Genomic DNA, 12,166 nt, shown 5'->3' with positions numbered 1-12,166 from the left:
GGTCCATAAGTGGTGTTCGGCCACAGACATGTGGTCCATAATGTGGTGCATCGATGCAGACAGCTGGTTCTGGGAGTTCCGGGCGCACAATGGCGGACTCACGCCTACGCTCCCCTCGGCGCCCAATGGCGCACAGGTTATGTGGGAGACAAAAGGGGGAAGACAAATGAGCGAGGGGTAAGGTCACAAGGGTACACATCAAACAAGGCAATGCAAGGCGAAATGCGTACGGAGAGCGAAGTGAGGAAGCTCGTCCCTACCGTACGTCACCCCCCCTGTCACCTACTCTACCCTTGCCCTTACCCCATATGTACAACATCTACACATTTACAAATTCGTCGCTATTGTCACGTCTTCCCATATTTCCCTTATACCAAATTCGTCTCCACAATCCCTCTATTTCAAAATTTGCCATCACCCAAATTCATCATCAATCCTCATAAGGAGGAAGAGATGGAACATCAAGCACAATGTCACGCCCACGTCATGATGCGTCTCACCATCCAAACACTTGCATCAAAAATAATTAAACAACCTGGCATGGTGTGGAGGTACGTCATCTCAGGTGAGTGGATGCAGATGGTGCGAGGAGACTTCCTAATCCTAACTATCCTCTAAATGACTTTAACACACTTTACTCTACCCGGGGTCTTTCCCTGCCAATCCATTGGCCACTTACTCTATGGGTTCTAAAAACCAATTCCCATTGACCAAACTGTGGTGCTTCTCAATTTGGGGTCTCACTCCCCCGATTCATCTCCCGGTGCCCTTGCACAATGTCTGGGCTGTGACGTGTAGCTCTCCCAGCAGGTCTACCCACCTGCACACCTCCACCACTGCAGTTGCCACCCGAGCTTACCTAGCTCCTCACCCTAACCTAACTAACTGGGGAAGGCCCCTCCTGGCTCTGTCACCCCTTGGTGCCCTCTGGCACTGGGCTACCCGGGTCCGTCCTCCGGATCCTCGGGCCCCATCCACAACAACTCTACCGGCTCCCAGAGCCCACCTGCGGCCTCACCTGGCCGACATCCTTACAGTGGTGGAGTGCCCAAACCAACTACACACACTAACAGGCTACACGCCCAGCCATTTCCACAACACTAATGCACCCATCCAAATGCCATTCTCTCACCCGCACCACAGATGCCAATATCCAACCACAATTTACCTATACCCTCTACCTAACACTTACACTACCTGCCCCGGGTATTCGTGATGGGGGTCCATCCTTCCCCCATTCACACCTTCGCACCATCCACTCCACTCCATAGCTTCCATCATACTCACTCCACGACCATCCATTCCAATACTCCATATACTCCACACTCCATGTATTCCACATTCCAGGTATTCCACACACCTGTTGGTGCACACCTGTGCACTCACAACTGGTGCCACCTGCACCCTCCTTCCTTCCTGGACCATTTGGTCAGCACAACACCCATCACCTTCACTCACTCATACACTGCTCCACACACCTGTTCAGTTGCACACCTGTGCAATCACACCTGTTCAATCACACCTGTTCACCCTACACTTCCAATCCTCAACCACACGGCATCATCTCATCTAACTACTCCCCTCTGAAACTTGCACTTCCCAGTCGGCCCTTTAAACTATTGCGCTCCCACGTCATTATCATCCACACTAATCTACCTGCGTCCCCACTACAGGTGTCATTGTCACTAACTAATCTTAACGTTACCTAATGTCATCTCTCTAGATCCCTACACACGATATATCCTAACCCACCCGGGCTAGTTTTCACTGCCATCAACCCCATAAAACTAGTGCTCCTTTGCCCCCCCCTTGTGAGGGATGGTGGATTGGCCATCCCATCACATGGGGCATCCCTTACTATAAATTTTGCACATCAAATTTCAACCAATCAAAAATTTGCCAATCACTCTACCAATCCTCTGCCAATCATCACTCTGCCAATCCTTTGCCAATCATCAAATTTTGTTTTTCTAATTTCGGGTCCAGACCACTATCCTCATCATTACAGTCTACTTACTAATGCCTCTCGGTGCGCCAATTCACTTCTACAGCCCGGCTTCGTAAAGCCGAGCAATGAATGAGGGTTGTTTGGTGCCAGCGGCTGGATACGTCCCGCATTCGGTGCAGGGAAGGACGCTTACCCGGGCCGAGATCCCACGCACCACCTCGGCACGGAGCCATCCCATGGCCCGACCTCGACCTGCCGGAACGTCTCAACCAAAAGGGGTCGCCATGACGACCCTTCCTATCGGGCTGCCCGTTCCGCCTAGTGGAGCACGGACGCGTCCGTTCCCAGCGAGGCCCAGCGTGGATCACGTACGGCGGTCCTTTCGGACCCGCCGTGGTTCGGATCCCCGCTGGTCCTCTCGGCACGCGAAGCTGCCCGACGCGCACCGAGGGCCCGATTCGGCTAAATGTCGTTCTAACCGCTAACCCGGTTACCGTCGATGCCTCACCTGCATGCTTACACCCCGCAGCCCGTTCCTTGCTCATACACCCAGCTGTTCCCATGCTCCTCGTCATTGCACCTTCTCTTCCACACCCAGGTACACTCATTCCGCTCACAGACTTGGTCACACACCTGACCACCGAACACCTTGGCACACATTCGTCGTTCGCACACCTCACCAACACACCTCTTCGCGCCCCCTCCTCGGTCACCTCCTCTGTGACAACCACAGGTGTGCTCTCACTCGCACACCCAACTACGTGCCTCACTACCAACTCAAGTATGCATTCCCACACATGCTCTACCATTCCAGGTGTGCATCCTTCCATTCCAGGTGTACATCCTCTCTCACCTGTCACAACCAACTCATGCTCCGTGTCACTCTTACTACTTTCACCACCACTCTTGACAGCGCACTCACCCTTACTCTCGACAGCGCACTCTTTCCTCATGCACCTGTCCGTTACACACCTTTCTCACGCACACTCTTGCGCACACTCTCCCGTTACACCCTCTGTAACACTCACCACAGGTGTGCATTCTCCCTTACTTTTGACAGCGCACTCTTTCCCCATGCACCCGTCCGTTACACACCTTTCTCGCGCACTCTCTTGCGCACACTCTCCCATTACTTCCTCCATAACACTCACCACCGGCGTACATTCTCTCGTTACATCCTCTGTAACACTCCTCACTACGCGCTTCCATGTGCTCCCTCGCACACGCGCTACGACCGACTCATTCTCGACAGCACACTCACTCCTCGGCGCGCACCTTTTCCTCACACACCCCAGAGTCGGACATTCTCGCACACCTCCTCCTTCGCACACCGTACCTGTCGCACACTTCACCAATGGCCTCTCACGAACACCCGGGTCCAAAGCAACCCCCAAGCCGACTGAAGCTCCCCTCACATCATGTACATTTCCACGTATATCACCACTCACCTTGGCACCTCGTCTCCGCACCTCCTTCGCCACCTGCAAACTCTTTATTTGGTTAGCGAGCACATCATTATGAGTTGAGCACCGACCTTGTACATATTCCATCACCTCCTCCTGTATTTCTCTCTTAGTTTCTGTCCGTCTCTTCTTAATTTCACTCACCTCTTCTTCCACTTCCTCTAATTTTTGCTTCACCTCTTTTATTTCCCGGTGCGTCTCCTCAAGTTCGTCCTCTAAGGCTATTTTGACCGTCTCTATGTGCGTCCTCACCTCTCGGTCCTTTGTCTCCATTACTTCTGTCACCTCGTCCAACCTCGTTGTCAGTCCCTCACGTACCATCTGACATTGCCTCTGTGTCGCTATTAAGTCGTCCTTGATGTCTCTTTGTGTCGCTTTTAACCCTCCTAGTACCGCAGTGTTCCTTTGAACCTGCTCCACTAACTCTTTTTGTCCCTCCGTCAGCTGTTCCACCTCCTCCGTCAGGTCCTCAATTCCCCCCTGTAACCTAGCCGTATTATTCCTCACCTCTTTCTCTATACGCTTTTCACCTCGCTTTACCTCCTCGCGTACCCCCGAGACCTCCTCACTTACACCTCGTCGTATCTCCTCTTTCATCTCCTCCCTCTCTTTTGTAGATGCCGCCCTCATCTGTCCCAATTCATCCCTCTGAGCATCCAGTTTGGTTTCTACCCCGATTTTCACCTCCTCTATCTGCTCTCCCATTTGTTTAATTTCTCGGGCGGATTGCTCCCCTATCTCCCGCAATTTGTCTTCCATCCTATTTTCTAACCCCATTAACCCATTTTTCACCCCCTCTATCTGATTCTCCTGGGCAGCCATTCTATTTTCCACCCCCGTTAACCCATTCTTTACCTCTTTTATCCCATTGTCTAACCCCTCAAAAATTTTTTCTAATCCCTCACCGGTACCCCTCGCTTCGTCCCTCATTACCCCCAATTGCTCACCCTGAGCATCCATCCGGTTCCCCATTTCGCTCCCCAATCACTCACTATCAGCCCTTGCTTCGTCCCTTATCCGCTCACTCTGAGCATCCATCCGGTTCCCCATTTTGGCTTCCAATTGCTCACTATTCTTGTCCATAAGGGCCTTCATTTATATCATAAAAAGGTTCAAATCCACCAGCGGCGCTGCTACGGTCACGGGCGCCGCTAAATTTGGTGCCGCTACACCCACGTGCGCGAGGACGCCATTTTGTGCGCCTGATACCCCCTCAACCACATCCTCCATATACATTTCCCCGAGGTCCTGGGTCGATTCTACTCTGTCTATCTCTCCCACCGACATTCCGTCACCTTGACCAGCCATGGCGCGATTTCAAAATTCGGGTTTTGCTTTAAAACAACACAAATTTCCAGCAGCTTGTAATTTTGAGCGCGTTAAGCGCGCTTCGGGTCCGATCCCACACTTCTGACACCAATTGTTACGGTACGCAGTTAGGGATGTTATATTTGCCGAGCGGAGGCTCCGCGACCGAACAGTTGTTCCCCGACTCACCCGATTCACCCAGACGTTGGCCGTATCGCGCCACCGCTATTCAATCGGGAAAAGACTAAGACGACGAATGCAAAGAGGAAGAAGAAGAAGACATACAGAAGAGTAACGGGGTTTATTATTATTTACACACATAAGCAAAAAGAGCAGTCACGTTTATTTACAGGGGACATGAGACGCAGGTGACACAGTGAAAATTACTAGCTTATACAGACTTAGTTACTACCCAGGACAGCACGAACAAAACAAACTCACGTAGGCAAAATGGGGAACTTGCAGGCAGGAATGGCTGGAAAGGATGAGCAGGTGGGATCACCGGGCACAGCAAGCAGGTCCACTTCGGGCGGGAAGCGGGGAGCCGGCAGCTCCTTGTAAACCGCTTTACAGCGCACACCGTCAGGGCTTCACGCGGCTGGTTGAAACGGGGCTGCACTCCTCTGTTGTATCTCTCATGTAGCTTGTTTCGTAAAAGCTCCTCGGCTTTCTCTTGGACCCTTTCTTTTGTCGTGTCCCTCTCCACGCAGCTCAGCTCGTATTTTTCTTCCTCTCACTTCCCTCCCAGCGCGGGTCTCTCCACGCAGCTCAGCTCAGCCTTTCTCTCACTTCTCTCCAGCTCATCTGCGATCTTCGCACCCTTCTCGCATACCGTTAGCGCGGGTCTGACATGCCCTCTTCGGTTTTGGTACCGCCCTCTCCCCCCGTGCTCTGTTTCGTGACCTTGTATGGTAATCCCACGGGCTTGTCTCCTTATTTGGGCATCGCGCCGACGGCACGCCCCTCGTGGCGAGCCACGGGCTTGTTTCCTTATTTGGGCATGGGGCTGCACAGCCCCGCCCTTCGTGGCGCGCCCTGGGCTTGCCTCTCCCTGGCGACCCCGCCCCTCCTGTTCAAACAGAGCACGGAGCACATATTCACTATAGCAGCGAATTGAGAGGGCGTGCACCCCATGCTTGTGAACTGCTTTACCCACAGATGGAGAGTTTGGCTGGGAAATGGAATTATTGAAGGGGAGCTATTCTCTATGGATTCGGTGCAATGGAGTATTATTTTAATGGAAGACAAGGCCTTACTCTAAAACACATAATAAGATATAAGCTACTGAACAAGGGTTTTATCGGGTCCTGCAATGTGGTGTTTCATGGATTAACTACCGGGACGCCCTTTTAACTTTTACACAACACTGGAGGCAGGAGGCGCAGAATAAACAATAATAATAATAAAGCACACAATAAAAAAAATACAGTCCTCATATCCGCAACAATATATACATATATATATATATATATATATATATATATATATATATATATATATATATATATATATGTATATATATATATATATATATATATATATATATATATGTATATGTATACACACTCAGACCCTTAGGGAATACTGGCATCATAACTGGAATTTCTCAAGTATGGGTAAGTATGTAACGAACTCAGTGCTCTAGTTTCAGGCATTATGACAAGCTCTTTGTGGTGGGTGGGCGTGGAGGATTGATGAGCTTTTCCCTTTGAGGGTGTGGTGGGATGCTGCATTGTGCACTGGAGTAAAGTATTACCTAATAAGCTTTTGACTTCGCCAATATGTTTTTAATTCTTCCGTTGTGCACAGGACACGGCGATTGAAGATGCATGCTTTGAGCAGGTATGTATCCTGTTACACTTCAGTCCAAAATTAAGTGTAACGATATTGACTTGAGGTCTGTCTAATCTCTTAATTGTGTCTGCTTCCCAGACCCATCAGAGTGACAGAACTGGAGAATTACATTAAGGATATGGAACGAGATTCAAACTATCAATATTCATTGCAGTTTGAGGTAGGATGGCCAAGTAAGTGATGCTATATAATGGGAGGAGCTCATATATACAGAGTGTTTCAAATAAAGTGAACTATTTTAATGGTTTATTGTAAAATTTTCAAAAAGTAGCAAGTTCAGTGATACATTGATGGAAAGCATACACCATATCATTTTCAAATAATTCATTATACTGCTTGTAATTGACATTTTCAATGTGTGCTCCGCCTCTGTTTAAACAGGCTTTGATCCCGATTGAAATTCTCCACAACTCATCTGCAAGTGGTTGGAGTGGTAGCCCGACGGTAGTTCTCTACCTCCTGCTTCAGGACAGCCAGGGCTCAAAGTTTGTTGGCGTAAACATGACCTTTGGCAGCAGCCTACAAGATAAAACCCAATGGATTCAAATCCTGGCTGTGGGGCACACACTCATGCATTGTGCCCAGGCTGTTGACATGATTTCCAAACAGCTGGTGGAGCAAGTAGATGGTTTCACCTGCAGTGTGCGGTGGAGCACCGTCCTGCATGAACCATGCAAGTCTGAGTTGGTTTGGAGACAGTAGTTGAGCGACATCAGCGTGGAATCGATGTAAGATGTCATGGTACTGGTCGCCGTTGATGGTCACCGTCTTGTCATTGGAGTCCTCAAACCAATACAGCCCCGCATACCCCATCTGACATTCAATACACAGAAGCAAGTGGACTTGAGGCCCTTGAAAGACATCTCAGACACCTCCTCAGTAGGTTCAGCATCCCCAGAAGATGTTGTTGTAATGGTTGATAGCCCCATTCAAATGGAAGTGTGCTTCATCACTGAACCACACGGAGTTGATCCAATTTGAGTACCTTTCCATTTGGTCACTGAACTAATCACACATTGTTACTTGTCTTGCCATGGCATTCAAAGTTAGTTTATGCCTTACAGATATGATGTAGGGGTAGAGTTTGAGTTCAGAAGTGAGAATGGTCCACACAGATGAGGCTGAGATCGCCAGTTCTTGGGACACAAGATCAACGTTCCCTTGGTCCTTGGTAGCACTTGGTGGACGGCCACTGTTGCCTTTTATTTTTATTTTTCACAGTTCCATGTGCTTGTAAGTGTTCCACAAACTGGTGAATGCTCCCATTGGAAGGTCCATTACGGGTGTGAACATTGTAATCCTGACAGTATAATTGGCAAACCTGCACGTAGGATTTTGTCTCAAACCACAAAGTCACATTTTCACTTTTTGTTGCACTGTGAATACCATAGTTGATGTTGGGTTCTACTAATTATTTGTTAGAAATGGCACACGACCACCACCTTAACCTGCAAGAGAGAAACGTAGAACTTTCGAAATGACAGAGTATCAGGCTGCTCAAATAGCCCAGTTTTTTTGAAACACCCTTTTTAACTCAACTGGACTACCGTCCAGTTGAGTTCATCACATACTTAACCCTCCGGCGTCCGTCGTCTGTCGTCGTCGTCGTCGTCGTCTGTCGTCCGTTAACTTTTCGACGTTAACACTCCAGCGTCCACAAATATCAACCGATTCTGATCAAACTTGACATGCAGCATCCTTACCCCAAGGAACAGGTTGGTATTACATTTCAGCCTGATCCGTTGTAAAATGGCGGACTTAGGCGACCATTTTGTTTTTGGTCATGAAAACGACGTTAACACTCTAGCGTCCACAAATATTAACAGATTTTGATCAAACTTAGAATGTTTAACCCTTACCACACAAGGTATGTTGCTTTTGCATTCCAACCCGATCCGTCACAAAATGGCCGCCATAGGCCGCCATATTGTTTTCAGCTCCGAAATGACGTTAACTTTTACGTCCACAAATATTTATGGATTTTGATCAAACTGGGTGTGTGAGACTCTTACCACACAAGGTAGGTTGCTATCGCATGTCAACCCGATCTGTCACAAAATGGCCGCCATAGGCCGTTGTCCAGTCAGTTCAGTGGAGTTCTGCTTCCCTGGAAGCTCTAGTTTGTATATCACATGCTGGGCAAGGACATCACGAGACATCTGAGGCAGCACCTCCTGTAAAGTATCTGAGAAACCTAGAATTTGCACAGAGCCTCAGCATACTATTGACTATTCTTTTTCAGCGGTACAGTTCTCGAGGTTCTTGAGTGAATGATAGGAACTCTGACAGTCGTTTATCATCCCCTGTGGTGCCCTCGTTGATGCAAATGACCAGGTTAACAATTCACAGTTGAGCTGGGATTCAAATCGAGATGAGAGACAGTTCACATGTTGCACTTCCGTTAATGGTTAAGCTATCCTATGAGTCAATTTATCTAAGGCATTAATTATAGTCTGCCTGTCAATGGTCAAAAAGAGGCCTAAAAAAGTTTTGATAGCATATTTTGTTAATGGCCAGCATCTATGCTTAAAGGGTCCCTTGAGGTGTGACAATCATCACTAGGGGGGATGCACACTCGGGATTTTTGCGTTTAAGGTCATTCAGGGGGCTTATTTAAGAAGTAGTACCATATTGGTGCAGATTTAACCACATAAACAGGCTGAAAACTGTCCTATATCATAGATAGATGACTGTTAAAGGTATTTTGTTTATTTTAAAAGAAAGAAAAAACAAATTTGGGTCACATGTCAAGTGTTAAAGGTCACAACCCAATGGTCAAAGATCAAATATAAGATACACTTTAGAACCCTTTAGAATCACCCTTTAGAATCACCCTTTAGAATCACCCTTGAGAATTACCCTTGAGAATTACCCTTGAGAATTACCCTTGAGAATTACGCTTTAGAATTACCCTATAGAACTACCCTTTAGAATTACCCTTTAGAATTACCCTTTATAATTACCCTTTGGAATTACCCTTTGGAATTACCCTTGAGAATTACCCTTGAAAATTACCCTTGAGAATTATTACCCTTGAGAATTACCCTTGAGAATTACCCTTCAGAATTACCCTTCAGAATTACCCTTCAGAATTACCCTTCAGAATTACGCTTTAGAATTACGCTTTAGAATTACCCTATAGAATTACCCTTTATAATTACCCTTTAGAATTACCCTTGATAATTACCCTTGAGAATTACCCTTGAGAATTACGCTTTAGAATTACCCTATAGAACTACCCTTTAGAATTACCCTTTAGAATTACCCTTTATAACCCTTTATAATTACCCTTTATAATTACCCTTTAGAATTACCCTTTAGAATTACCCTATAGAACTACCCTTTATAATTACCCTTTATAATTACCCTTTAGAACCCTTTAGAATTACCCTTTATAATTACCCTTTAGAAGTACCCTTTAGATTTACCCTTTAGAATTACCCTTTAGAATTACCCTTTAGAATTACCCTTTAGAATTACCCTTTAGAATCACCCTTTAGAATCACCCTTTAGAACCCTTTATAATTACCCTTTATAATCACCCTTTAGAATTACCGTTTAGAATTACCCTTTAGAATTACCCTATAGAACTACCCTTTATAATTACCCTTTATAATTACCCTTTAGAACCCTTTAGAATTTCCCTTTAGAATTACCCTTTAGAATTACCCTTTGGAATTACCCTTTAGAATTACCCTTTAGAATTACCCTTTAGAATTACCCTTTCGAATTACCCTTTAGAAACACCCTTTAGAATCACCCTTTAGAATCACCCTTTAGAATTACTCTTGAGAATTACCCTTTTAAAATTCCCTTGAGAATTACCCTTTAGAATTACCCTTGATTAATAATTACCCTGAGGACCCTTTAGAATTACCCTTGATTAATAATTACAATTTAGAATTACCCTTTAGAATTACCCTTGATAATAATTACCCTTAGGACCCTTTAGAATTACCCTTGATAATAATTGTTGTAAAAACCAGAGTTACAACATTGTCTCAGATCGTGAGTTTAATTCTGAATCGATCTCCAGCAATACCTGTAAGAAAAACTTGGGCAAATTGTAAGAAAAACCAAAACTTAGGCTCTCCAAGGCGATCGACTAGGTTTGATTATGCCCTCCTTTAATAGCCGTGCAGTCTCCTCAGCAATGAATTGCGTGTCAGCCCGTGAATAGCGTCGCGATTTAACGGCAACCAGTGTACAGTCAGGAGTCACATTGGGAAACAGTGACAGTGGTTCAATTTCCATCCCTGCAAGAGCACACACAGCATGAGTATCATCACCACCAAATTCAATTTCCAAACGACCATGGCGACGGAGAAAATCGTGTCCTAGCAATGCTTCTGCACATAACGCTGGTAAGACCATTAAGTGTACATCCGGAAACATTCGGCCATTAATCACAAGCTTCAGCCGGCATTCCCCTTGAGTGCGTAGCCATAGCCCTTGGGAAGCCATAAAAATTTGGCGTGTTGCCCCGAGAATCGGCCAGCTATGCTTCTGAACGAGTCGTAAATCGACATAGCTATCAGTAGAACCCGTGTCGATTAAGGCGTTTGCATTCTGCCCCTCAATCATAATTGGAATAACAGCATTGGACAGTCCAGGTGGCCCGGTAGTCGTTGAGTCATCCAGAGTGGGCGCTCGAGCCACGCGCTTGGACCTGACGCCAGCTGGCGTCGATCGTGAAGCCGAACGTGCCCCAGGCGATGAAAGGATCCCAGTCAAGGGCGTTCGAGCCAAACGTGGCACCGATTGTCTCGTCGGCGAGTTGATCCTAGTCAAGGTCGCATGAGCTGCACGGGGCCCGTGCAGGGGGGGTGGGGGGGGTTATCCCACTCAAGGCCGCGTGGAGCGCCGATTGTCTCTCGGGCGGAGAGAGAATCACAGACAAAGTCGGGCGAGTTCGCCAGCCACGTGACGAGCGACAAACATTTGCAAATTGTCCTTTTTGAGAACATGAATGACACGTCGCTTCTCTACCCGGACAAACTGACCTTGCACGATGCCGGTTCCCACAGAAAAAGCACTTAGCATCACTTCCGGCTGATGGAGCGGCAGCAGCGGCAGCTGTCACACTCGGGCCGGGATCCTCGAGAGTGTCTGTTGTCCCCGATTCCGGCGGAGGTGCAGCATCAGTTTACTCCACGATAGTAGCTCTCTCCAGTCGTGTTGTGCCGGTTAAACCTGCAGTGACGTACGGTCGTTCGTACGCTTCCGCCTGTGCCTGTGCTTCTTGGTACACGAGCGATAATTTATGAGATTTTTCCAGCATCAGATCCGTTTCTTCAAGAAATCTCTGTCCTAAGAAATCCCTCAAAAATCACCAATAAACTCCAATACATTCAGAACTCCGCTGCCCGTCTACTCACCCATTCCCGGACCCGTGACCACATCACCCCCATCCTTTACAAGCTTCACTGGCTCCCCATCCCCCAGAGAATCCAGTACAAAATCCTCCTCTTGACATACAAAGCCCTCCATAACCTGGCCCCATCCTACCTGGCTGACCTCCTCTCCAGACACACTCCCACCCGCAACCTCCGCTCTGCTGGTACCAACCTCCTGACCCCCTCCATCCGGACCA

The 12,166-nt window shown here is 47.4% G+C and overlaps 1 protein-coding gene across 1 annotated transcript in view; it reads left to right on the top strand.

Annotated features, from left to right (window-relative positions):
- LOC137423110 (receptor-type tyrosine-protein phosphatase O) overlaps nucleotides 1-12,166 on the top strand; it is a 100,036-nt gene that overhangs the window by 32,697 nt on the left and 55,173 nt on the right. The window contains exons 4-5 of the mRNA XM_068109926.2: nucleotides 6,529-6,561; nucleotides 6,652-6,733. Coding sequence (XP_067966027.1) covers nucleotides 6,529-6,561; nucleotides 6,652-6,733 — 115 coding nt within the window. The remainder of the gene's footprint in view (nucleotides 1-6,528; nucleotides 6,562-6,651; nucleotides 6,734-12,166) is intronic.

This window comes from Myxine glutinosa, chromosome 3, assembly GCF_964187855.1.
Source record: "Myxine glutinosa chromosome 3, kmMyxGlut1.1, whole genome shotgun sequence".
NCBI lineage: Eukaryota > Metazoa > Chordata > Myxini > Myxiniformes > Myxinidae > Myxine > Myxine glutinosa.
This window is presented reverse-complemented; position numbering and strand designations above follow the sequence as displayed.